The sequence below is a fragment of the Trematosphaeria pertusa genome (assembly GCF_010094035.1).
Source record: "Trematosphaeria pertusa strain CBS 122368 unplaced genomic scaffold BU26scaffold_2, whole genome shotgun sequence".
Taxonomy (NCBI): domain Eukaryota; kingdom Fungi; phylum Ascomycota; class Dothideomycetes; order Pleosporales; family Trematosphaeriaceae; genus Trematosphaeria; species Trematosphaeria pertusa.
The window spans coordinates 818,795-846,026 of NW_022987213.1; the positions used below are offsets into that span (position 1 = coordinate 818,795).

At 48.4% G+C, this 27,232-nt stretch overlaps 5 protein-coding genes across 5 annotated transcripts; 2 read left to right on the forward strand and 3 right to left on the reverse strand.

Annotated features, from left to right (window-relative positions):
• Positions 1-3,630: 3,630 nt before the first annotated feature.
• Positions 3,631-4,239, forward strand: BU26DRAFT_558994 (uncharacterized protein; the record flags this gene model as incomplete). The annotated part of the gene is made up of 3 exons (XM_033832643.1): positions 3,631-3,862; positions 3,923-4,070; positions 4,122-4,239. The coding sequence occupies 3 exons, from the start codon at positions 3,631-3,633 to the stop codon at positions 4,237-4,239; spliced, it is 498 nt and encodes a 165-aa protein (XP_033689302.1).
• Positions 4,240-6,429: 2,190 nt separating this feature from the next.
• BU26DRAFT_546589 (uncharacterized protein) lies at positions 6,430-8,170 on the reverse strand (the record flags this gene model as incomplete). Its single annotated transcript, XM_033831848.1, has 3 exons — positions 7,252-8,170; positions 6,885-6,984; positions 6,430-6,750 (listed from the first exon to the last, which is right to left on the reverse strand). Exons 1-3 carry the CDS (start codon positions 8,163-8,165, stop codon positions 6,430-6,432), a joined length of 1,335 nt encoding a protein of 444 aa, XP_033689303.1. The 5' UTR covers positions 8,166-8,170.
• A 4,237-nt stretch (positions 8,171-12,407) lies between these two features.
• On the reverse strand, positions 12,408-14,041 carry BU26DRAFT_558997 (uncharacterized protein; the record flags this gene model as incomplete). The annotated part of the gene is made up of 2 exons (XM_033832644.1): positions 12,408-13,153; positions 13,216-14,041. 2 exons carry the CDS (start codon positions 14,039-14,041, stop codon positions 12,408-12,410), a joined length of 1,572 nt encoding a protein of 523 aa, XP_033689304.1.
• A 3,453-nt stretch (positions 14,042-17,494) lies between these two features.
• Positions 17,495-18,790, reverse strand: BU26DRAFT_558998 (uncharacterized protein; the record flags this gene model as incomplete). Its single annotated transcript, XM_033832645.1, has 1 exon — positions 17,495-18,790. The coding sequence occupies one exon, from the start codon at positions 18,788-18,790 to the stop codon at positions 17,495-17,497; it is 1,296 nt and encodes a 431-aa protein (XP_033689305.1).
• Positions 18,791-25,495: 6,705 nt separating this feature from the next.
• BU26DRAFT_514247 (uncharacterized protein) lies at positions 25,496-25,895 on the forward strand. The gene has a single exon (XM_033827792.1). The coding sequence runs from the start codon at positions 25,538-25,540 to the stop codon at positions 25,796-25,798; it is 261 nt and encodes an 86-aa protein (XP_033689306.1). The 5' UTR covers positions 25,496-25,537; the 3' UTR covers positions 25,799-25,895.
• The last annotated feature ends 1,337 nt before the right edge of the window (positions 25,896-27,232 follow it).

Here is a 27,232-nt window from a genome sequence, read left to right on the forward strand (position 1 = left end):
GTCGTTGCCACTGCATCCTCAGCACTCCTTAGGCATGGCGAGTCCACCTTGTGTGGGTTTTAATCCAAGGAAGTTAACAGGGTCAGACAATAATATAACGACGGAGAGAACCGTACCGAGATGTTCCAGGACACCGGAGACGGAAACGAGGGACGGTAAGCGTCGGATAGAAGGAGTGGAAGTTGCCGATGGAGGGGACCCAGGATGAGCCATTGTGGTCCTAGAGAAGTGTCTAGATGGGCGAAGATAAGGTTCGAATAGGCTATGCATCTCAAGGCCGTTGATATACGCTGCTGTGACGACGAGGCTGAGACAGAAAAGGGGGCGGACGAGGAGGAGCCTGAAGCACATTGCATGCCACCACCCACCCGGCCAGACGTACCGATTAATCATGTCCTCTTCCTGGCTCTCCGTTCTCGAAAGCCGATATGCGCCTAAACACCTCCATGAGGAAGGCTCTCAGCCCACCCTTCCGCCAGCGAAGCGCATAGTTCCCTCTCTTGCTCCCATCAAGTCATTCGATCCACTTGCGCGGCGTCTCGACGGTCTGTCCGGGCGCTGTGCGTCCCTATAGCGGAGACGATGAAGGGAAAGGGGTGTGATCCATGAAGGCCAGGTGCACCAGGAACCGTGGAATCCTGCACCGCGCGGGGGTGGCGCTGCCCAGGTGGTAGTGATGGACAATGCGAACCGAACGAAGCCTGAACCGAACGACCGCCAGCATCTATCCATGACTTGCGGAGTGTCGTCGCCTCTCAGCTTCCTTCCGCCAACCATTTAGATGCGGCATTTACAGCCTCGTCAATGCTGAGCATGCTCAAAGACTCTACGCCGGTGGGTTACTTCGCCCTTGTGCAGCCAGTCCATCCACAAGACGAAGTATGGTCATCATCCATGGATCCGAACCAACACCCAAATCCCTGCATCGAGGCTATGGTGTCCCAATCTTCCCAGACACACGTCCTGCACCTTTGCAAATGCAAAGAGTTATATCTTCTCTTTACCCGCCTCGTAGCGGCCTGGTTCTAAGGGGAATTTTCTATTTTGGAAAAAGTTCGCGAACCTTCGCGCAGCCGGCAACCACGATGAGTTGCCCGCAACGCATCGTTTCGCGACATTATTATTTCCTTCTTTCTCGATCCCGCTCTCGACGCAACACGCGCATCCATGCGCAGGCTGCAAGCCCAACATGTCAAGTTGACAATGCGCGCTTTTTCCCGAGGGCTTTCGGGTCACGAACGCCGCAGTAGCTAGCTATGGCCAGCCTCGGCTGTGAACGGGAACCCCTCCGCTCCGAATAATTCCACCGCTCTCCCCATCTCTCTCCCCGCTCCGAGACCCGAGACGAGCGCTATCATCCGCAGCAGCACCCCCAGCCGCAAAGCACGGCTCCGCAATATACTCGCACCCCTCCAACATACCACGCGGTACGTTTTTCAACGCGCGCACCCAAACTTTCGATTAAAAATAATTCAGCAGGCAGACTACGACTCTGCGTACGAATACGAATGATGACGTACCGCGAAGCATCTCACACTTTGCGCGCACGAGCAATGCAGAACCCCTCAATCTAAGCCGCGATGGTCCTGCAACTCCGAATCCGCCGCTCCTTCTAACACAAGCCACAAGCCAACTCCAAAAACAAAGAACTCCCCTCCGCCTATCCCACTGACAAGAACCTGGCTTACACATAACTCCCCATCCCCATTAATCCAACCACACCACATCACCACTCTTAGCTCGCATCGCGCACCGCACAGGCCTTTCCCGCGATTCCGGCTCGGTCCGGAATCCTTCGTAAAAATGCTAGGGCTTACAGGGGCTGAATGCCGAGGCGTTGGAACTTCGGTTATTGGCTGGGCTGGAAGGAACGAACTCCACCAACCGACCACCTGAAGACTTCAACCTCCAATTGTGTACTGTAGAGACGATTTGTTGGCTGCGAAGGGGAGGGGATGATGCGTGTCGACGCGATAGTCGATGGCGACGAGGTTTGCGATTACGACGTCGGCTTTCTGGTTGGCATTGATAACTCTCGCCCACAGTTTATTTTGGGAGCAAGCGGGGCAGGCTGTTTCTTGCAAGATTGATTCGATTCATCTGAGGAGGGAAGGATGCGCGCGGGATGAGTCGGGGAGACAATGAGCACGTTGGTTTTTCGAATGGGGGCAGCGACACCAGCGTTCTCTGTTCTGGACCGTAGAGGTGGCGATCCTCCGTATTCCGTAGTCTACCTGCAAATCGGCAAAGGCCATGAAGTTGACCTCAACCCTTTCCTACGAGGACACGTAGCCTGGAAAGCCGATAACCAAACATGAAAGCTGAGCAGCATCCAACGCTCCTCTTCGGATTATTCTGAGCAGCTACGACGTTGTCTTTACGTTGGGACGTGATCGATGAGGCGGAACATCGCGTTCGGTAACATTTAGACGTGTGGCGGGCCGGGTTCGCAGGTGGGGGTGTGGGAGCCGCAGTTCGTGCACGAGGTTCGGAAGAGTAATAGAAGGCGACGGAGCCTTTGGCGTGAATGCGCAGAGGCTGGGTCATGTTAGCTTGCGTCGTATTAAGCGAAACAGGATACATACGTGCAGACTACCGGCATATCTTTGTTGTGTTCAGACATACAGAATATCTGCGGAAGTTTGGTCGGTTGCAATGTCAAGTAGATCGACTGCGAAGAAGCTCCTGGTAGGGTAGGGGTATGGTTTAGATGGCAATTGACTGCTCAGCACCCTCGAGCACATGCCAATGGTGCCAGCGCGCTGTAGGACGGGGGCGCCATGGTCGTGAAAGGCGGGCACGTCCCTCGAAAGGGTGCGGGTTGTGAGGGACGACGGGCCGTGAGAAAAGAGAGCGCGTCGTGAATAGAATTCGTAGAGAACCGCCTCTTCAGTCGGCGCAATAGGCAAGGAGCCAACTGCGAAAGAAAGGATAGTAGGTCGTAACTGGTAGTGGAGTAATGAGATGCAGGGATGTTCATTCGCGACGACACGCCGTGAGTTGCTGGAAGCGCCGTCGAGCTGACGGAAGCGCCAAGGCCTCGCCAGCGCTTGCAGCTCGCACCCCCACCCTTCTCGACCGTGTACTATCTTCGACCTCGCTAGCTTCTATGGCCCTTTCATCGCTCTACTTAGCGTCACGGGTACGATTAACGCATTTACCATGTTGCCGTATTTCCTGCGTCTAAAACCTTCCGCCTGTGTGATTGTTTGCTCTCCATGCGCATTCATGTAGACCGCATCCTCATATTGTACCTATGAGTTCCGATCCATCTCATATCGCGTCCTATAATCCACAGCCCCAATTACAACCCTTCCTATTCGCCTCCAATAGCGGCCATCCAGGACCAGGATCTGAACCTCCGGTAGCTAAAGGCTGAGATGCGCCGACAAGGCATCTCCGAAGCAGGTATTGATATGGGCAGCAAAGCCAGGATTCGAACAGCATTCAGAAACCTTCACTCGCAGCTATTCGGCTCACTTCCTCCGCCCGGACCGCTTGTCAATCTATCTCGCACCCTCTGCCGCCGCCACCTCCCAATCCCACCGAACATTCGCCCTGCGCCCCAACTTCTCCTGGGAGGATATACGACTGGCTGAATCAACGCTGCCAACTCGTTATTGGCACAACATGAGGATCGGTCTGATCGCGGTTCAGGAGACCAAGCCGGTCGGGCTGTCGGCCATCAACGACGGCGTGGCCACCAGCACTGCCATGGATCTCTCCGCTTTCGATGAGGCTGGTATGAAATGGTCGTGTGACATGCCCGCGTTCGCAACTGTGGACACGTTATTATGTACACCTATGGATATCATTGTGGACATGGTGCTGGGCGTCGAGGAGGTCGCGAATACGAACATTGGTATGCCGGCCACTAGAATCAGGATGATGCACCTACACAAAGTGCTCATCGTGCTGTAAGTGATGGTGAAAGACCTGGGCATGTTTATGTCAGCAATTATAAGCAAGAACTTGAACTCCTGCTTGATCAAAATCCGACCAACCCGTGGACCAAGCAGCTACTCGTCTTCGACTTCGGAACTTGATTACGGTCATCGACATAGGCAGAGGTACGTACGACACCACCCACGGGTCCACCAGTACAAATAGGGATACCACAGCCCCTCTGTCGGTCGCAGCGAGTCCACCTCCAACAACGTTGCATTCGACTCCTTCTCAGTGGCAAATAACCATGGGTCGGAGTGCATAATATCTGTCCCGTCCTCGGCAGCGCCGTAATTCCCGCATCGCCCAGGCTGCAATCATCGCCATGCACCCAGACGTGCCAGACTTTTGTCTGAATTGCGAGTCGTGCGCAACGGCGATGTCCTCGCTGGCCAAGCCAAGATCAATCCCACAGTTTACTTGCGCATACCGAAGTTCGTTGATTGGGATTCCGCTACGCATCGGAATGGTGAGGTGGCATCTGTGTAATCGACGTTGCGATTCTTGGGAGGGGTATTCGAGTGCGTTCTGCGTGCTTGATGGCAGCGCCAAAAATTGGACTGGATAGGCACGGGTTGGGCTGGTAAGCAAAACACCAATGGTGTACGCCTTCCAGATCGGTGGGGAATGGCCACGCGGTCTGGATCGCCACCGGAAGAGTCAATGCTGCGATGCACACGGTTGAGGCCGACGTGTTCGTCCCAAGTTCTGGACTGCGCTCCGCGAGGTTGGCGATGTTGAATGCGGTTGGGAAGCTGAAGACGTCGGTGCGATAGGTGACACTAACGACCATGGTATCCTTCATAGCTGCGGAATGTGAACCTTCGTGAATGAGCTGTTCGTCATTCGCAAACGTGGAGTCTTCCACCACACATCCAGCAACCAGACATGACAATTCCAAATGCTATCTCTTTTATGCAAAGACGTTGACATGCGAACCCTTCTCCAACTTGAATGACGAGCAACGAGCTGCTCGTGACTGGTTCCTCGGTTGGTCGAGCCATCGCTGCACATATTCGCAAAATGCGAGTATGTTGTGAATCAGACAAAGAGTTCTCTCGTTCTCAGTGTAAACACCATGGTGGCTTTTCCGAGCAAGACAAGTCTAGTTCGATTCCGCTCCATTCACGGTATAGTCGTTTCCCTGTCCACACGATACCTCGGATTTCGTCTTTCGGTAAGGGCTCCGCACACAAAGAACACGCATGAGAAGATATGTTCGTCAACGAACCTGCTACCCTCCATACTCTCCATGACTGGATTTGGCTACCAGATCGGCAGGAGAAAATGATCGTGGCGGTTAGCTTTGAGGGCGGAGACTTTCGCGATTTCGACGGCGGTGCTGCAAAATTGGCGCGTGCTTATGAGGAGGGGGAGTTTGGGGAGAGTAGTTGATGAGATTACCGCTACGGGGCGGGGCTAATAGCTGCCACTCGAGAAAAGCCACCAGAGGCTCCTAGCGAGGAGAACTTGAAGCCGCAGTGCTTGGAAGTCGCCATACAAGGTCAAAGGCAGTCTACAAAGATGCCTGCGATGCCGTTGTCTTTTGGAACAACACCACAATAGCTGAGGCGCAGTAATCATCCTACATGGCAACGGCGAGTGTATTCTGAACATCCCTCATCTAAGCTGGAAGGGTATTCCAGTTGCAACGATGAAATCGGGCCGAAGTATCCTTAACCGCTTGACAATGACCTGAAAACGCCCGACTCTTGCACTTTGCTAGATCACCTTGGCAACCAATTGCCCATTTGTAAATAAGGCGGGTAAGATGCCCTACGACTTAGCCTCTCAGATGTAAGCGCTCTTGTGATAAGCCCGGTTTGTCTTCCAGGCAGCCGTCGTGCTCAGCATCGTATTCATCGGGTCTCGTGTTGTACAGCTCCTGCACATACCGAGAAAGAGGTGCCATATACCGTCACTTGGCTGTCGGAGGGAGTGGGTTTGGATGGACTTGAGGAGTAGCTGGGTGTGCAACGCGTCGTGGACCATACTGCTCCGCCTTGCAGATCTTGGGCGACATGTCGAAGGGAGTGCCCAGGTAGGTGGATGCGACCTTGGGAAGTCGTGTAATTGGAGAACCTCGGAAAGGCTGAGTGTAGTAGGCTGTGCTGCGGTTCATCAAGGTCTTATCCATAAGTACACTTAGGAAGATGTCGAGCAGGAATGGCCGCTCATAACAAACTGGACTAACCTCCAGAGGAGCAACAGATGACACAACAGCGCATGCCAAGGGTGAGAAGCGCCAGGCGATGACCGTGGAGCGCTCGGAGATCAAGAACGGATCCTGATCGTGGCACTTGAGGGAGCCAAGTCGCCGATGGCATCAAGATTGACGACAAGGTTAGCACCGACCGCACGTTCCCCGCTGGTGTCTTGGACATATGTTAGTTTATTAGATCGAGACGGCGGTAATTACCGTGTGCGCACGCGTAAGTCCTGAAAAACTTGACGGTGGGGCGTAGCTACGGCAGGACGGCTAGTCTATGGGCCCGAAGAACAGTACCATAGCTTCATCTGCAACACCGAACTCTGCGCCCAAAAAGCAACCACGCTCGCATCGATTCTCGCCGCTTGGCCCGCTTTTCGCCTCTCCTCTGCCCCAGGACTGGCGCGGGCGGTTTCCTCAGTAGCAGTGATCGCCGTTGACAATGGCGAATGCGAGAACGCGGAGGTGTTGTATGTTTTTACGGCGAATGGAGAGACGACGGCGGGAGTACCTGAGAGAATTTCTGGGCTTGAAGTAGACAAGGTGGGAGTGGAGGAGAGAGAGAGGGTGGATGATGCGGAACCACAGGGCGAAGACTTCCGAGCGACGAGCATGAACCAATGCTATGATCGAGATGGACGGATTGAGGACGGAGCGGAGGAGATCGCCGAAACCCCCAGGGACCCCAAACAACCGCGTATCCAAATTCGTTCAGATGCAGGGAGCACACCATGACGTCCGGATCGGCGCTGATGCCAATGGGATGCCCAGAAACTGAGTGACGCTCGCTGTAGTGCCGTGCACCGTGGTGGTCGTCCTTACGATGAGGCCTCCAGATATCGTAGCTGCTGTTATGTCACACAAAGCATTGCAAATTAGGGTGGTCGGCTACATGTTCGAGGACACTGAACAATGCGAGGGCAATGGGGAAAAAAACCGTGGTCGGAGAAGTTTCTAGACAGGAAGACTGAGGGAATTCGATTTCATCCAGAACTAGCAATTTGCCAGCCCATCAACCCTCGACCCAGTTTCCAACGACAGTCCTGCGTTTCTGTTTTGCGTCCCCAAACTTCCGTACTCTCGAGCTTCCACCTCACTCCCAGATCTCATCTTTTGGTAATCTCGTCTGAGTCTCTTCCACACGCTCCGGACTTGCAATCTCCTGCCTTTGTCCATCTGGGCATCCACCTCCTCTTGCGACTCCAGGGCTCTCGACTCTCTCTCCTTGTGCCCCCGGGCTCTCCACCTCATTTGTGATTCCAAGCTCTCCACCCCCTGCTCTTGTGGCTCTGGGGTCTCCGCTTCCTGCTCCTGTACCTCTAGGTTCTCCATCTCCCCCCCTTGTAACGCCGGGGATCTCGAGCTTCTCCTCTTGTGACCTCCCAGTCTCTACTTCCTCGCATCCTGGAATCTTGCAGGTATGTTCTCGTGCATCTCTACTATGACCTTCTCGCGCACGCTCTGGTGTCTCTTCATCCTGTCTCCGCTTCTTCTTCCTTGCATCTTCCTCCATGTCCGTGTCTCCTTCGGCATTCGGGCGCTTGCGCGTAGTACCCATTGTTTTCGTGGCTTCAACCAGTGTAGGTGGGAAGGGCGCCGGGGGCGTCGTAGCATGCGTCTCTACAGACTCAAAGCGTCGCGGAGTCGAGGCACCAGAGCTGCTGGGCGTCGGCGCAACCATCGTGTATATGAATTCGCGCAGGTGCAGCTCCTCCTTGCTCTGATGCTGGGCGCGCAGCTCGGGCGGGGTATGTGCAGGGCGGGATTCCTTAGCCTCGTCGCCGTAGAGCTGAGGGCGCATGATGATTTGTTCCTGCAGCAGACGCAACGCCTCAACGAGATCTTCGTAGAAGGTGCGGTTGAAGTAGGCCTGGGAGGGTAAGGCCGGTGTTGAGCCGCCAGAGACGAGATATTGCCCGTGGGTGGCGACAACATCGTGAAGCGGCCCGTACTGGTCCTCGTAGAAGTCCTCCAGAGCCTGTCGTTGCGGAGTAGAAAGATGTAGGGACATGCCAGTTGGTGTGGAGGGGTGTCGACGTACGAGGTCGGCAAAATTTCCAGATATTGCAGGTGCCGACCGCGGCACGTGATAGCGCGTCTACCCCGCGTCGTGCATCTCGTACACGCTTCCAGCTCGCTCGCCGAGCACCACACAACATCAACCTCAACACTCAAGCAAAAAATTCAAACATGACGGACACGCAGGGGCGGGTGGCGCCCTGGGCGGGCGTGGACGATACGCAAGTCGCGACTCCAGGTTCAGATGTCTTACTCGCAAATGCTCAGCAGCAACTGACGGCCAGCGATACCGTGTTTACGAAACTGACGCCCGTGAACGAACACAGCAGCCATAATTGCGTTCCACAATGTCGTCGAGGCCACGCAACAGCAAACACGCACTTTGCGCGCCATCCGGGCGTGCATGCGGATTGATCCCGAGCCTCAACACCACCCCGAAGTTAGCCGCGTTCTCCAGCACGGCAGCTTCGATTACGAAAGCGCCAGCTCACCCGTCGAGCCGCCGGATTCCGATCCCGAAGTTCCCGCTTAAAAGCAGGTGTGGCACGGATGCTACATCTTCGACTTGGACAGCCGCAGCCGCGGCCTTACCGAGAAATCTCCGTGGCACGGCAGATGTAGAAGCCTCTTCTTCAGCGAGCGGCTCTACGGGAGGATTCTTAATTCTAAACCGCAACCAGAATCAAACGTAGGGGGGAGCAAAGGACCCTAAGAGAAGCGCCAACGCAGACGTTAACAGCATTCTATTCCAAGATATTAGGTAGTAGCTGCTCAAGCGCATGCCCGATGTGTAGACCTTAGGTAATTCAAGGTGTGGGTTCAAGCAGGGGTCTATCGGCATTGGGAAAAAGGATCAACTTATTAATATGGAGCAGCAACGTATCTTATTCTTCCTCTTCGCGGCGGCTCGCGGCCTGTAGGACTAAGCAGACTTACGACCCGTGTAGAGCCATCCCTAAGGTAGCAACGCGAGGACGGGAAGAAGTTCCGGCGTTCCTAAGCTAATGACAGCTTTCTCATAACCCCGCCAGAATACAGTCAATTGATAATGCGGATGCAGTTTAATTCCAGACCTACCATCCGAAGGCGTCTGAGGGACTTGAAAAGAACGTCGAGACACGGAAATATAAGGTGCGCAACAGAGTACAGGTTAGTCAATACGAGACGATCCAGATAAACCAGACGAGCTTACGGAACTCCGATACGGCGTTTCCAAACGGGAACGCCAATGCAGGCATCGGTGTATCAAGGCAAGACAAGGGTAATCTGATATAGAAAGGTGATGATATCATGGATTGAAGGCCAACGTAGGTCATTATCGTAGATAGAGATGCGTCTAATTCTTCGTGGCATTAGAGGCTCGTCTTTGTCACTTCTTAGGTGGACAAACCACCAGTCAGGATCATGGGCCATCGGAGGTCTAGGACGTCGAGAACCTCCCGTTCGGCGCTCCTCGGTCGCTCCATCAGCGTCTCAACTCGGGGAGGAACTCACAAGATCTCGGCAGCGTATGTAGCATTTCTTTCCCTGCGCTCAACCTTGAAAGAAGTTTATGCGTTGCTCTGGTGCGTCTTCCTCCAGTCCAGTTACTTATTTTCGTAGAGGCGGCGGGCATGCAAACAGGCGCAGATGACGCAAACCAGCTCAGGAACCAGCTCAGGAACAGTGGGACCGAGTGCTGAGGAGAAGCCTGAGAGGAGAATGAAAGTCGGTGGCATTTTAAGATAGGGCGAATTGCTCATTAGAAGCGTTGGCGTCGGCATCGACATCACTTACGAATGCCTTTTTTTTTTGGCTTGAAATCATTGAATTGACCTAGCGTCTTAAAAGCTATGCAACTATTCCACATTTCTTCCTGCAGGGCAGATGAAGCAAAACCACGCGAAGTGATGAAAAACCTCCCTCTTTTTGCCTTTGTTCTTCAAATTTGAAACTGCATTATGTAAGGAGCGGGTCGCTACCCCTCATCATGTTGATCTGCATGTCCATCTTTGCCTTTTGAAGAAGGATCCTTGTCCAGCAACGAAAATTCTGCAGCGTTTTACGAATGCCGCCGAAGAGCTTAATCGTCCGAAGTACTAGCTCCTTTAAAGTGAACAGAGCCAAGATTCCATCTCTTAGACTCGTGTCCTTTTCTCTTCCTATACACCTACCTCTACCTCTACTTCCTATCCGTCTCGTTCCCATCCAGGCTCTTTTCGGTTTCTAACCTTCTAGCCTCAAGTGCGTATCATTGGGGAATACACTTTCCCCGAGGCGCTCTTACTAAGAGATGCTTGCGCGAAACACAGTTTTCTATAGTTCCGCCTGAAGGAGCCGGCGTAGGAGTCATGTCCATGGTGGCGGGATCAGGAAGGGAATGCAATTTGGCAGTGAAAGTGTTGCGAACAGCATGGTGCGCAGGCGTCCGCGAATAGTCCGTGTATCGCGTCATATAGCTGCTCTCGAGCAAACCGTAGGACACCGTGACGTCGCTGCCGTCGATGATGAAGTTCGTTGGTGCATTGGAGGCCTTCCGCACAGAGATAGCTACTTAGGTCGAGGCGTGGGATCCGCACACGCGATTCTAGTCGTCGGAAGGAAGTGTCAACGCAAAGCCCGAGTACGTTTCATTCCTTCCTGTGCCTGCCACCCAGGAAAAGGTGTAAGGTTTCGAAATAGAATGACAGGCTTCACTATTCTGTCCATGCTCGATCGAAGCGTGCCAGACCCGCTTGGCTACAGCAAATCACAGCATGATGGGGCTGGAACAGTGTGTGAAGAGGTCTCCCAGGATGGAGATACGGCTAGTTGGACCGTCTGTTGTCGTTGAATTTGTGAAATGGAGGCTGCTCTATACTTTTCCTGGCATGCGTAATGACACCGGTAAAGTCTAGGCTTTCCAACACCTAGGCGGATATCAATATACACTATGCCTCTGAATAGAATAGTCCACACAACGATCGCGTCTGACGGCAGCATTTGAGATGGATTGTGGCGGTTGCCTATTTTCTTTTTAGTGGCGCAGATTATTATAGGATTGTTCACTGAACATTCAGATAGCTAGTTTGCTCACTGGCACTCTATGCGTCCGCTTTTGGACACTATTGCAACAACTACTTAACGAATATAAAGTTGCGAGAGTGAAGGACTTCGAACACTTCACACACATACCTCTACAACCAGAGCTTCTTCCACGCCGACGGCGAACACATTCGCTGCCTACAATCCCCGCTAGGGATCGAGCGAGGTCGAATGTCTAACGCAACGAGGGGCTCGAACGGCTACCTCGTCCATCTATCGATTACGAGGTTGCTCCTGCATGTATCAAGGGCTGAAGTCGACAAGATAATCCGGGTAAGTGATAGACCCGTGAGGCGAGTGGTCGTATATTCTACAAAGTGAAGCGGGCCGACATAGTTGGAGCAGGTTATCTTCCGCACACTTCTACCCTCACTATTTTCAGGCACCGGATACCGCATACACGGATCTCAAGCCTAACACGCGTACGGCCGAGTCGACGGTGTGTATTGCTATCTAGGCACCACTTTGGAATGCTCACCCCAATCTGATGGAGACCGTCTCCTTGTCCAGGTCCGTCGCCCCCCTCAAGACCTCCTTCCTCACTCGATTCGCCGAGCTTTCTTTGACGACGTACCCTTACTTCCCTTCCCGAACATTAAAAAGGCTCTAGCGGGGGCAAAATAGGCTCTAGCGGGGGCAAAATAGGCCCTAGTCTACATTCGGCTAAGCCTAGGTCTGGCTAATAATGGTAGGTACAACGTTAGCTTTGGGCTCTTCCTCCGGACCATGATAGCGCTCTCATGAGCTATCGACCTTAGGCAGTCAAACAATTCATTCCAATGACGAGAGCACGAGCACGGTATCCCCTGCTGGCCCAATTTTACTATTTCCCTGCAAGACAAGTGCACCCACCGCTGCTCCCTGCCAGACGACATTATATAAGCTGGAAGCAGGAGATATGTACGAGCGAAAAGGCCGAACGGGTCGCTCAATGCAAGGAGCGGCGCAGGCAAAAAAGGCATCGAAGATAATGAAGAATGCAACATAAGACGCAGAACCAAGCACACCTCCTGGCCAATCCCCTAAATACCACACTGCTCTCTCCCAAAACGATAACGGCTCTCGTATCTACATTGATATCGGCCTAAGCAAGCAAGTCGGCACAAGTTTCGCCAGAATCTGCCACCCAAAACGTACTCGCCCCGCTGCTCGGTCCATTTGGGAGCCCGGTCTAGGGAACATGCGTGAGCAAGTCCTTGCCGCGGTGCTTGCAGTTCTCGTGGTATCTATCCCCCTCCAGTCGCTCCCTGATCAGCTGGAAGAGGCTCTCCACCGTCTTCAGGGTGGTCGGGTCTCCGGTAAGCCGATTCAGCTGGCCTAATTTGGATATGCCCTGTTGTGAGCTGATGACCCTGGGACATATCAGTTGCAGAGCCTGCCTAACCTCCTCTTTTCGCTGTGGCGGTCCCTCCCCCTCCAGCTTCTCCTGTTGGGTGTTGGCTGCTCTGTTGGTTTTCCTTCGCTTGGCCTTGGATGCTGCACTGCGGCTCGAAGTACGTTTGGTGTTTTTTGTAGTGGCGGGTTCCGGCATTGCGCCCTTCCCGTCCCAGATCCCTAGCGCCATCAGAAGGCATTGCGCCAGTACCACTACCTCTTGGATATATGCCTGGGTTTGGCCGACCTTACAGGCTGTAAATCGAGCGGCAAGCTCCAGCCCTTCAGTAGTACTCCAAGTACTACCCACCACGATGCTGCTTTCCAGTGCATACGTGGCATGAAGCCAGCCTTCCGAGATATATATAGCGTTTCCCGTGCGAGTAGCAAAGTAATATCCTTCATCGAGCTTCCCAAGAAGGTCCGTGACGGCATTCAGAGGTGTGGAGCATTTGAGGAACGCAGTGGTATTAGCTGGAGTTGGTGGCCAGAAAAGCCGAAGTTTAAGCCCGAAGTTTGCAGCCTGCACGATCTGCGCGCTATCTAGATGGATGTTAGACCACTACTCGCGACCGCGCGGAGTTCTTTCACATGGGGGGACTTACTAACATGTATATCGACGCCGGTGCCTTCGAAGGAAAAATTGGCATCTAGGGGCTGAGGGGCAGCCCATTTTTGTGGCCTCCATCGTCGCACCTCATCCGGTACCCTAAAGCCAATGTCTCCGATGCGATCGAGTATTACACGTAGAGCAAGGACTCCCGGTTTTCCCGGCTGAGGGTTCTTGAAAGTATCCACACAGCGTTGGTTGACTGCCTGCACATTCGTCTTGTCGAATTCGATTTCAAGGTTGTGGATACCGTCTCGCTGCTCGTATCGCGCGCCGGCGCGTTGGCCACTCGGCTTGTGCAGGAGCTGCTCAAGCATGCCATTAATAGCACCGTCTTTCACACACCTGCTCGGCCGGACAACGGGATATCCTGGGTCCAACTCCGATGCACGCCGCAGACCAACTATGTTCTGCAACTTGGCCATACCATGCTCAAGCCGAGGTAGATACAGTTGAAAGCTGGGATACATATTGGGGCCGAGGAGCTTAGATGGTATATCCTTCAAATAAGGCTTCGCCTCTGGCGCCGGTGATGGGGAGGCATGGGAAGCGTCTAGGGTGTGGTATCTCGTCTCGTTCTGGCGGCTCGGTGTCTGGAAATTTTGGGGTGGGCTTATGGCGCGGCCGTCTTCCTGAGGGTGTACGGAGGGCAGGCGCGTTGGCGGAGGCGGGGGGCGTAGGTCCGTATTGTAGTAGGTTGTTGTCTGCCACTGTGGCGTTGGAGTTGAAGTTTGCGGACGCTTTGCGCGGCTGTCCTCGTAGAGATGCGCTGTTTGGGCTTGTGGGGCAACCCACCACACCCAATTCATATCTGGAGGCATAGCGGGGAGCAGGAGGGAGTCTCAAGGCTGCGCCACCCGCTGGATTGAAAAGGTTTGCGGATGCCGAAGGTGCGTTCATGGCATGATGTGGGGGATATGGGGGAAAATGAGCGCTCACGAGGGGTGACGGTAATGCCGGGTAAGGTGGATTGGAGTCTGTCAGTGCTAAGGTAGGCGGATACACGATAGGAAGACCAGAAGAGGGCGGAAGAGGCGCGGGAGCTTGCCATGGTGCGCTCAGAGCGACACTGTTCGCATTGAAATTGAACTAATTGAACGCGTAGGTGTGATACTGCTGCTGCTGCGGCGGCGGCTGCGGCTGCGGCGGTGGTGGTGGTAGGGTAGAGGGTGTCATGCTTGGAGTTGAGGGGCGACGTAGTCTGCACAGCCTAGAGCTCTGGTGCTCCTCAACCGCGCGTTTATCCCCGCGAAAGAGGAGCTTATAGCAGAGCGGGCAGATCGAGAAATCATGCATTGTCGCTCTCTCCTGAATATCGGGATGTGGTTGCGAGATGGGGAGTCGATTCGCAGCTGTTGGGTTGAGTGCCGTAGAACTAGTCGCGACGTCGCAGGCAGGGACATACGGGAGCATGAAAAAAGTCCCCGCAGCGCTGCGCAGTGCCTCGATCGACTGTTTTCACTCGCTCGACCATTTTCACTTTCTCAACCCAGTATGCTCGTTGCGGCCCAAACAACAGCGGGCCGGGAAGAAGAGCCGTCATAATTCCTAACTCGTGGTTGGTGTTGTGGAGTAGTCGAGGTATACCGCAGACAACGGTGGGATAGCCAGGTTCGGGACACCTTAATATGCTGATTGGGTAGATGTGGTTCCTGCGACGCCATGCCACATTCCTCTCTTCAGAACACGCTACGGTCAGATGAGAGCTTCTTGAATGGAGGCATTAGAGATTACCTAGGTACGAGAGTGTGAATGCTGTGCGTCATGCGGAGACTGCCCTTTGCAGTCCATCCCGTCTCTTGTTCTTCATCAGCGTCTTAAGGCCACCCCCATCCTCATCTCCAGCACCTTGCCTCTCTTTCTGTGCACGGAATTCGCACTTGGCGTAGACGTAATCGCAAACGACAGCATAGCCCAGGGCTGGGTCTCCGGGTTTGTCATCTAGGTATCCACCTTAGTGGCCTGGGGCAAGCCGCGCCTCCACAACCGGTGCAGGAAAAAAATGACGGCTCTTTCTAATCCGGAAGGGGCCGTGCTAAGCATGTGCCTCGCCCATGTATAGAGTTCGGCGGTGATGGAGGAAGAAGCGGAGGAGCAGGGGCACTTGCTGGCGGATGAAAGGCATGGTCCTAACGATAAGATAACGGTGCTGACTAAGGAAGGCAGTTTGCTGGTCCGGGGTTTCGGCGACCACCCCACCAAGTCATCCACACATCACATCTCTTCAATGGCGACTCCCGATCTCAACTTCTGCACCGTCTCGTTTTGCTTGGCCTTCCTGTGCATCTGCCGGTCCGCTTCCTAGGGAGAACATGCTGTGGAAAGAGGTACGTGCACCCGTGACGCAAGGAACGTGGGCACCGATGTCTGCCGGAGGAAGTGTCCTTCGCGATACCTAGAATGTGAGCGAGAAGAAGAAGGATAGAGAGGTGAATTGATGTGGGTAATGAGTAGACCCGCTCGGAAGAGGTACGACGACACGATAGTGAGCATCGTAAGCGTCGTCTTCAGCCTCGAGCAACAGCGTCTCCCCTACCCTATTAGTCGGACAAGAATGGGATTCTCTCCTCGGAACATGACTGCGAGACCTTGACAGTATCCAGAGCGACGGAAACTGTCGCCGTTCCAGATTGCTCACGTCGAAGGCGTATTCCACAGGCCACAGGGATGCTGGTTGGGGAAGCAGCGGAGGAGACATGTCGACCAATTTCTAGCCCAAACAAGCTCTCTGGCTGTCGCAGCGTGTTCGCCGAGCATGAAACTAGCAGCAAAACCCGTTCCTATGTTCCGAAACGAGGTCCGCAGGCTCCACTGAGCATGCATCAGTAATCCAGCCAGCATTAGGAGGAGCTTCACGGTCTTCTTCGTCGACACCTATCTATTTCAAGAGACGGGTCAGCATATTGCAGGGTTTAACTTATGCGGACACTAAAAAGCTAAGCAGCAGCCTGCATAGCGAAGCGGAAGACACGCAGGCGCAATCGCCGGCAAAACGCTTCGTGTCGTTCTGGTCAGCTTGCCCGTTCAGTAACGATCGTGTACCACTGTGGGAAGACAGGAATGGGGATAATGTTGAGGGGCGAGGGCTGGGTGCACCAGCAGCTGTTACCGTCACTATGAAAGTGCAAATCTGCGAAGATGTGAAGCTATCTGGGCTTGGCTCACTACGGATTGATGTCACTGCTAAGATCGGGGAGCCGTTACTTGGATTGGACTTGGCGGCAGGTAGGCACGCGTTGTCGCTGCCAGTCGTTCTGGACCTATGTTCGCATTGAGGTTCGCGGCTTACTTCTGTAGGCATCTTCGGCTGGCACAAGCCGTCAAGCCAGCAGGCATTGGTTTTGAGGTCGAAGTCCCAAATCACACGGGCGTTGGCAATAGCTCTGATGTCCCTACCCCACCTGAGCAAGCATCACCGACATAGCGTCGCTGCCTGGCCGTCTAGAAGCGTTTCCGATTCAGACGGAGGAAGCTGTCGCCGAAGATGAGAGCGGAAATTGGCGGATTCTCGTCGACGCCAGGTCTCAATACGATTATCTGCGAGACACGCGGTCCGTGAAGAGTCTCTAAGGGCCTTTGACAAAGGCCTGTGACTTCAACGCAGGTCGGGTTAAGACTTGGAAGCCAGGTTCTCGGGCTTGCAAACTGCAATGTCGCATGGGTTGTGGCGGCGTAGGTGAGAAGAAGGCCAGGAGTACGTACTTATAGAGAATGCGTGGGAAGGGTGGTCTATGGGAGCCGTGTGTGGACGATTGGGGAAATTTGTGGTGAGGAGGTCGTGGTGAAAGCCACTGTGCGAGGTGCGAGTTGGCAACAGCAGGCCGGTAAGCCTTTGCCTCTGGCTCGACCGGCTGCCGTCTTCGTAAGTCATCTCCAGGGCTCCAATGCGAGCTGGCCAAGCTGCCGTATTCGCCTTCCAAGTCGCTCATCAATCACCGACTGAGACTTGACCGAACCAGTTCAGACCCAGCGCTTTGGAGGGAGACGCCGCCTACGTCACGGCCACGAAGAGTCGCGCAAACAAAAATTGGATGGTGAGCTCACGTCTGTAGGTCTTTCCTGAGATAACCGCTGCGGAGTAGTGATCGGTTGGGAGACAGCGAGGGACATCGCAAGGGGCATGTTTGACCCACAAGGGCAGCGGCTTGTTATGGGAGAAGCGCTGATGGCTAAGGGGGACTCTCGCTTCCACTTCATCATGAACAATCAATATATCCTTAGTTCCCGTGGCCCGTTTCTCTGCAGAGACGCCTCCCTTTACATGCTAGTCTACCTCATCTGCCTCCACTACCTCGTCTTCCACGTCTACCTTTATCGACCTCATCCGCATCATCAGCCTCGTCCGCATCATGTACCTCCTTGTCCGTGTCCTCGTCTGTGTCCTTGTCCGTCTCTTCGTCAGTCTCATCATCCAACCCTTCAACCGTCTCGTTACCAGTCCTGTCACCCACTCTCAAACGCCTATCGTCCTCCTCATATCGCTCCGCCTCATCTATAATCCCCAGAAGCCTCCTATGCGAGATCTTAATGTCGAAGTCGGGACATGGTGGCGGAACAAAATCTGCCAACTTCAGACAAATGAACCCCTCGTGTACAGTCCCGTTGCATTGGCGCACAACCGTGATTGGCGTCTCGGTAGGATCAACGGCGGTGTCAGTCTGGCGTGGACGGTGGATCCAGTAGTACACCTTGCGCCTGCATGTCGGCTCGTTTGGGACACGACTCGACGCAGGGAAATCGGCACACATTTGGTCGTCCCAGGACTCAATCTTGATGCAAAGAACAGCCTGCACTTGACCCTTGGAGAGCTTGATCCATTTGGTGCCCTTTTCGCAGAGGTCGGATTCCATCTGCGAGACACCGACTTCCATGGTGACGGTGGGGAATTTCCGCCCAAGGCAAAGAAAAGAGCCGTCAGGGGTTAGCAGGCTCTTTCGCTTTGAGGTATGGGGGAAAGTAACGGTGCTCTTGGATCCAGCGCATGGTTTGACGATGTTACCAGAGTCGAAGAAGGGCTTAGCTTCCGAGTGCAGTGTCTGCTCGATCTCCCTCTCGAGTCCGCGGGACGACATGGCATGGAGGCGAGTCTCCATCATGATAAGGAGGCTGTTGTCGTCTTCGGTGTAGTTGGCGCGCAGTTTGTCCTGGGTCCAGCGATGGAGCTCGGGATCCGCGGCAATGTGAGCTTCCAGGGTCGCGAATTCGCTGGGAGAAAGTGTGATGCTGAAGTACTCACAAGAGTGGGAGCAGTGGAACGTGCCCGTGGAAAGCTGGTAGATAAAGCGGAGAGCTTCGTCGATGGGAGACGAGGAATCTAGGGAAGGAAGTTGGATTTGACCGTGTGCAGATGGAGAAGCGAGAAAGGTGTGCATGCCGTGTTTTGGTTCTGGTGGCTGCGTGAAATGGTCGCCGTGGTGTAGGCTCTGAACATGTTGATCTGCATCCGAAATTGGAATTGGGTCGCCCTGGTGAATTTCCGGATAATTCTCTCCCGCCTTCACCATTGTGCCGCCGACGACTTTGTCTGGAGACTGGGTTGAAATTCTGCGCTTGTCATCGCTGTCCTGCATTACCGTTGAGGTTGTGTTGAGATCGGGTTTCCGAGTCGAGGTCGCAATTGGGTCGCAATTGGGTCGCAGCGGGACGGACTGTAGAGTACCTAGGTAGAGAGTACGAGGTTAGAATTGCCTTATAGAGACATTGACCACCTCGGCATTTCGACACGTGATATACACACGGACCGAGATATGCATACTGTGAGGATAGGTGAAGCGGTAAATGACGTCAAGGTCATCACCAAGGACTTGCGCATTTATGAGACTCGAAGCAACAGCGACGTGCTGGGTTGGAAAGACCAGAGGACCACTCCAGCCGATGACTCGAAGGGAACCTCGGCCAGCCTAACCCAAGCATCCAGAATCAACAAGACATCGTCTTCCTCTCGCACTCTAACCTTATATCTGAGTAATTCAATCTGGGCTCCTTTCCCAGAGCCGTACCCTATCCTCGCTTTTCGAGGCTCGTCCCGAGTCCCCGGACGGTAAGCTGCTGGGGAGACAGGAATCGTGCGCGTCGACCGATCGAAGATAAACCTCCATGGCATCGTTCTCTTCCAGCGCTCCGAGAAGATTTGCTGCGCTGTTCTTATCGTTCTTTGTACCCTCAAACATCTCGTCCTGTCCTAGGCTGATTCACATTTATCGGGTGAATTGCAGAGTATTGAGACATGAGTTGATTGATTGAGAATACGAGAAATATGGCTATATATATACATGACCAGGTCACGTGAAGTAGTAACTATATCCGGCAACACACCCCCCTAGCTTAGAGTGTATACAGAAAGCTGTCTAAGAAGGTAAGGCTTTTAACTATACCTAAAAAGGTAATTAATAATTATCTTCTATAAATACACTCCTTAGTACTATAGTATTCTATAAGAGCTACCTCTCTTATAAGAGAACTCTGTAGAGTTAAAAGAGAAGTATAGAAAGTAGAGAGATAAGAGATCTATGTATAAGGCTGTGCCTATTTCTAATTAGAAAGTCTAATATAGGTTCTAGAGGTTAGGTTTAGATAGTAGAGCGTTTAAGTATTTAAGTAATAGTGTAATATCTTTCTACTACTAACCTTTATAGCTTCTACGTAGGTAAAAAGAGAAATAGAGTAATAGTAAAGACGTAAATTAAACTTAAGAGTAGAGAGTAAAAAGAAAGAACACCTTATTTAATAGCTTTTAGAGTATTTTTATAGTTACTATAGCTCTCTATAGCTTATAGCAACCTTGTAGAGTATTTTATTAAGACTAAGCTTATTATAATAAATATAGCCTAATAATTTTATAGTTAATCTAAAGAATTATAATAAACGTAGCCTAATAAGATATAATAGAATTACGTATAAAACTAGTATATATACGCGTTAAAACTAATAGAAAATAGTTAAATAAGTATAGTAGGCGCTTCTATAGTAGAGCTAGAAGTAAAATAAAAGTAAATAGTTACCTTAGAGGTTCTAAAATACTAGCAAATTAGGTATATATTACTTAGATTAGGTTTACTATCTAATCTAGTACTAGCGTAAGAGGTTCTTAGGTAACTTCTACTACTCTACTAAGAATAGTAAAAGCTTTAACTTGCTAGAAATATTCTTAAGCTCTAGCTATTAAATAAAGTAGGCGTGTTTCTAAGGTAATAGAACCTTTATAAGTCTATTAGCTAGTATTTAACTTATAGAAATCTATTTAATATTAATTCTTTAGTTCTTAACTTTCTAGCAGAGCTATATTTAGTATATATTAACGTGTTTAAGCTTTATCTAAAGCTTCTCTATAGTTTTAGTTACTATATCTATAGTCTACTAATTATTATACTAAAGCTTTAGTTTAATATTAAGGTTTAGCTTTAGGTAGTAGAAAAGTAGGTTCTACTACTCTATTTCTAAAGCTATCTTTAAAAGCGCTAGAAGCTCTACCTTAGTTATTAATTTAGTTACTATCTATTATTTTGTAGCTTTCTAATCTATAGGTAATCTATATAGCTTAAAGATATAGCCTTTAGAGCTTACTCTAGTATCTAGATTATTACTAAATAAAGTATCTAAGGCTCTATAGAAGATAGGCTCTTTAAAATCTACCTTCTAGAAGTATTTCTTCTTTATAGTATATTATAATACTTTAAGCATAAGAGTTTTTAACTCTATAAGGTATTACTATACGTGTATAGCGGCGTAAAGATATTATTAACCTAGGTTAATTAAGTATTAAGCTAATACTAAGTAAGCTCTTAATATATCTAGACGTATAAAGTAGAAAATATATACTAGCAAGCTAACTAGCTACTAGAAAAGCTTTATCTACTCTCTATTAGGTGCCTCTATAGATTTTACAAGGTCGTTCTTCTTTATAGAGAATTGTAAATACTTAGTACCTAGTTTTAGAAGTAGATTAAACTTATTAGCAACCTTATTAATAAAGAAATTCTAAATTAGCTAGGTTAACGCTATTTCTATGTCTCTTACAACTCGTATACCTAGAAACTAATTAAGTTAACCTATCTTTCTAATCTTATACTTTTTAAGTAGGCGGCGTTTAAACTCTGCGTAAACGTCTATATTATCTAGGTAGATAAGTACAATAATATTATTAATAAAGAAGAAGACTATAAGCTTATCGCTACTCTATAGACATAGTATAATACTTATTTTAATAAGTTCTAACTTCTTAAGAGTCTCTGTAAGGTTCTTATACTATAGTAGAGGTGCTTTCTTTAGCCTATATAGAGCTTAATACAGCTCTAAAAGCTTGCTAAACTAACTAGTAAAACCTTCTAGAGTATAGTAGTAGAGCTTTTATAAAAGCTTTACGTTTAGAAAGGCGTTTATAGCGTTGTACTAATATATTAGTAATCTAAAGGTAGTTACTATAGCTACTAGAGCTTAAAAGGTTCTTACTACTAAGGTAGTAGTATAGGTATCGCCCTATTATATTTAAAGGTTTTTTTAAACTACTAGATAAGCTTTACACTTAAGTAGATATCTATCTTTATTAAATTTATATAATAATACTTATATAAGTAGAAGGTACTCTACTATAGTTAACGCTAGCGTTACTAACGTCTTCTTAAAGTACTCTTTCTTAAAGTAGTTACTAAACTTCTTCTATATAGTCTCTTTAAACTTAGCTTTAAATATATAGCCTTTAATATTCTTATAACGCTTAGGTAGAGGTAGTATCTAATTATAGTAGTATTTTAACCTTATAGGCTCTTTATTAACTCTTAATTTATTAATATAGCTTACTAAAGCTATAAATACGTAGTTATACAAGTTTATTAATAGTATTAAGTTAAATATTTAAGCTTTCTTTTATGCTTTAATTACGCTAGCTATATATTTAGGCCTTAAGAGAGAGTATCTATAGCGTCTACTCTATATTATATTACTTAGGTCTTTAGAATTAAGGTTTTAACGTAGTAGAGTATTATTCTAGTGCCTATCTAGTATATATTTAGAGTCTTCTATAGCTCTAAGAGGTCTTTATAGTAATTTAGCTTAAATAGTAGATAAGCTTATCTTAGAAAGGTTAGTCTCTCTTAACGCGCCTCTTAAGCTCTCTTTATATAGAGTAGAGTGTCTTAACAACGCTAGAGTAATTAAGTAACTCTTTAGAGACTTATTACGCTTCTTAGCTTATTATTACTTCTTCTAAATTTATATTTCTAGGTTTTCTTCTACTAATTCTTTAGCTAGTATGTGTTGCTCTAGTGTTAAGGTCTATTTATCTAAAGTTATATTAAATAGACGTAATTAGCTCTATAGTAGTAGATCTTTAATCTCTACTATAAGCTCTTTATAAGAGATATTATACACCTTAATATTAATTATATTAACTACTAGAGACTTTCTATATTTACTACTATTATTCTTATATAGCTTGTTATATATAAATAAGACGTCTTAAGTTTAAATAACTTTATTCTTTAAGAGTATCTAGATTCTAAAGATATTTAAGAAGTTCTATTCTAGTAGGTATCTAATATAAGTACGTACTTCTAGTTTATTAGCTTTCTTAAAGTTCTTTCTATAAACATACGCTTAACAGCTAATAGAGGCGTAATAAGCTACTAATAGTTTATAACCTATTACTACCTTATATAGAGTTTTCTAGCTATTTAATTTAATTAGCGTAGTATTAAGAATCTAAATAGCTATAATAAATAGCTCTAAAGCTAGCTTCTTAGATAATCTAGCTATAATTCTTATTACTTAGCTTTTTATAATTATCACGTCTCTAGCTTTCTCTATATAACTATTCTACTTAGGCATCTTAGGTAAGCTAGACTTATATTTAATACCTAATTTAATATAGATCTTAGTAAGCTTATTACTAAAACTCTTCTTATTATTAGTTCTAAGTATAATAACTAAGTACTTAAATTAACGCTATAGTTTAGTAATTATTCTACGTATAGTAGATATTAATACTACTCTACTTTTTATAAGTAACGTACGTTCTTTATACTAGTCTAAGAATTTATTAATTACGTAGAGTCTCTACTTATTCTTATTAAAATAGGTTTCTTCTATTAGTAGTAGTTAAACTAAATCTATCTCTATTTAGTAGAAGAAACGCTTTATAGGCGTTAATCTAGGTCTCTAGAAGACTTAATAATTTATTTTTAACTATATATAGGTATTATAGTTCTTCTAGTTAACTAGAGGTATATTCTTCTTAAGCTTAAAGCTAGTAATAGCCTCTTTTAGATACGTAATAGCTTTCTTATTTAGGTATACCTATAGTTAATAGGCCTTAGCTCTAGTAGTAATTATTACTAGTTATAAATTCTTTAATAGTTAATATACTATTATAAATATAGTAAATATTTTCTATAGATTAGAGTAGCTATTTTTGTCTATATTAAGTAGCTAGTATCTCTATTTATACTCTAAGTTATAGACTATATTACTAGGCTTATTCTTATATAGAATGTTTCTACTAGAGTTAAAGTAGATTTTAATATCTTAAGAGCGCGTAAGCTCTATAATATTTATAAAGAAGCTCTCTACTAACGCTATATAGATAAGACGTATTAGAGTTAGTTCTAATAGAGTATTAGTCTAGAGAATTACCTCTCTTTAAGCTTTAACTCTTATAGCTTGCTCTCTAGCGTATATAATAACGTTTAAGTTAGCTTCTACTATCTTTTTCTAGCCCTAATTCTCTAAGTTATAGATGTAAATATTAGAGCTAGAGTTATAGATCTACCTATTAATAAGGTATAGAGCTATTAGAACTATCTTCTAAGTTTCTAAAACCTTAACTATTATACTAAAGAAGTAGAATATAGAGTTAGTAGAAGAAGTACTACTTATTAGCTTATTATTATTAAAGCTTAGTAGAGTAGTACTCGCTTTTAGCGTAGGTTTATTTTGCTATTTAGAGAACTAATTAGTAGCTTATTTAAGCTTCTTAGCCTACTTCTTTTTCTTCTTTTTCTTATTAAACTTAGCCTAAATTTCTAGAATAGGCTTCTAGCTAGTTAGATAGATCTTTAGGTTAACGTAAAAGTACTAGCTAAACTAGTAGCAATGCCTATAGAAGTACTCTAGTATCTCTTCTTAAAACTTACTACGTCTCTAGCTCTAGTTCTATTATTATAGTGCTATACCTAGTATTATATACGTCTCTAGGCTAGCTATAATAGGTTTAGTAGCTTTCTATAGCTATCTAAACTCTACTACTAGGTCTAGTACTATAGAAGCTTAATTTTCTAGCTAGGTAAATAGCTACGTAATTCTAAGCGTAGAGTACGCTTTATTAATTAGTTAAAGAGCCTTAAGTAGCTTTCTCTAGGCTTATATACTCTATACGTCTAGTATATTAAGTTTAGCTATATAGTTAGTAATCTAAATCTATTTATTAAGCTAGTTATCTAGTTTATTACCTCTCTAGGTCTTCTAAACTTTCTTATACTATTCTAGTAGTACGTCTTAACGTAATACGTTAGTTATTATAACCTATTTCTTTAAGCTTATAAGCCTCTTATAGACTATATTCTTATCTATAATATATAGTATAAGGTAGGTATTAATTATTATAGTAATATATACTAATACTTCTCTTAGACCTTTCTATATAAGAAGGTACTTCTTAAAGTTCTTCTTATACCTTTCTTTCTAGTTCTAGTACTCTAACTTTTTATTAGCGTTAAGGTTCTCTATCTTTATAGCTTCTTACTTAATTATTAATAGCATTAGACGTTTAGGCTTCTTCTAAATTCTCTTACGTTTTATCTCTTTTAGATCTAGGTTATAGTAGGCCTAAACTCTATATTATATAGCCTTTTTCTTTATAAGAAACTTCTAGTAAGGCTAATTCTATAGTATACTAAGTATTTTAATAGCTTTTGTAACATTAGTAATAGTAATAGTATTCTCTATTATAGAAATTATAGTACGTAGAGCTAATTTAATTATATATAGCGTATTTCTAGAGTAACTCTAGAATCTGTTAGTAATAACGAGGTGTATAAGTTAGTAACTTTATCTTCTAATTATATTAAATAAACTTAGCAGGTTTAATTTATAGTAGTAGGTAAATCTAGGCTTATAACTATTAGGTAAATTATAGAGTATTAAGACATAAGTTAATTAATTAAGAATACGAGAAATATAGCTATATATATACATGACCAGGTCACGTGAAGTAGTAACCATATCCGGCAACAACATTCGACCATCTGTCGAACGACCTCGTTCCGCTTGGTGTTCTCCATCTTGCCCTTCATGAACACCAACAGCCCTCCCCCAGCGACGGGGCGATGAGGGCAACCGCTATCATATCGACTTCGGCCCAGCCCACCTGCACCCAAGCCCGTGGTCAACAAGGCTTTCCCACTCATCAACGACGCCGCATTGCCTTGTGTGACCATGTGGGTATCGGTGTCCTCCTGCCCATGGCTTTGAAGCGCATGCTGCCCTTGTCGACATTGTCCATCTCGTTCTACTGTCCCCATCTCCGTCTCCGTTGTGTCTCCATTCCCATCGTCACCTTTGGTCACCTTTGGCCTCCTTTTCGGTGATGCCGCGCTGGACGTCGAATCAGTTACGTAGGTGGAGACGAGGGCGAAGGGGATGAGGATGCGGTTGATGAAGCTGGGGGACATTGTGTTACGGCGGAAGGCGGTATGCTTGCGTCTGCGTGCTGGTTAGCCAAATAGTGACGTCCTGTAGGCGCCGTAGTCACCGACCTTCTTGCCACTCGACACCAACGTCCCTCCCCTGGGTTGACGAAATGAAGGGCCCCCTCGAGGTGCTTTCCAAGCACGTCCATCAACATTAGAGCGTGCTCTACTACAAATCCATGCCGATATGCCCGGCGAGGAAGCCATCGACATGGCCCTCAAACGCGTGGCCGTGGAAGCTGCGAAACGCACTGTGCGCTCCAGAAATTCACCTTAGTGCGGAACGAGGACCAGGTCGTCTCGCGCAGAAGAACGGGACGGCCACGCAGCAAGCCTCGTCGAAGCACATAAAGGCAGGCCGGGACGCGCAGGTGCGCAGCCTCGCCAATAGCACCAACATCGTGCTCGATCATGGCCGCGCCGCCGCCGTAGCTCTTCAAAGCTCTCTTATAGTACTGCACGCGCCCCATCGTAGCCCGCGAAATCGCCGCCAGTGTCTGGATCGAGCGCGGTGGGAAACACGGCGCAACAGTGCCCCTCTGAAGCTTCCCAAGGCATTCGCGATGGCGTGTGTGGGACTTTGGCGCGCGGCCACACGGACGGTCTACTCACGGCGCTGACTCAGATCTTGTCGCCGTGCGGTGGTTCTGGCTGGATATCGGTGGGTTTCGCGAGGACGCGGCGTGGATTGATGCGTTTCTCGACGTTGGCATGGTGGTGCATGGTGGATGGTAGTGTGCGGAATCGGCAGACGGGCAGCGCGAGGTATTGTCGGACTGGCAGCTCAAGTAGTAATTTTCGGATGGGTAGCGCAAAGAAGAATTGTCGGATGAGCAGAGGAAGGAATAATTGACGAGCGGAGGTTGTGTGCAATGGTTGTTAGGTTTCGCTTACGTAACATCTCCTCGGCGAATCGAACCAGGACCACCTCGTTTCCCCTTCCCGATCTAGCGTCGCCTTCTGTCTCCCACGACGATTGCTCTCTTCTCTCTTCCGTAGACTTCCTGTCTAGTATGAAGGAGACCAGGCTGCGCAGCACAACGGTACTGTCGTCGTAGCTCGTCTTCGGGGCCGTGGCGAGCTGCCACCGACATCCGCCTCTCTACCGTCCCGCCGCGCTGCCAGCCCGCCATTGCATCCCTCCTGGTGCCGACTCCGCCTTCAACTTTTCGTTCCGCTGTATTTGGCCGTCCCGCTCGTTCTCCAGTGCCTTGATTTTGCCGTTGGGACTTTGGCTTCGCTGCCTCGCTGTTGACGCCCGCCAGCAGCTCCGTGACCGGAGCGGCTGACCGCATCGCCGAACCGTTGTATCCTTTTCATACTCAACCTGCG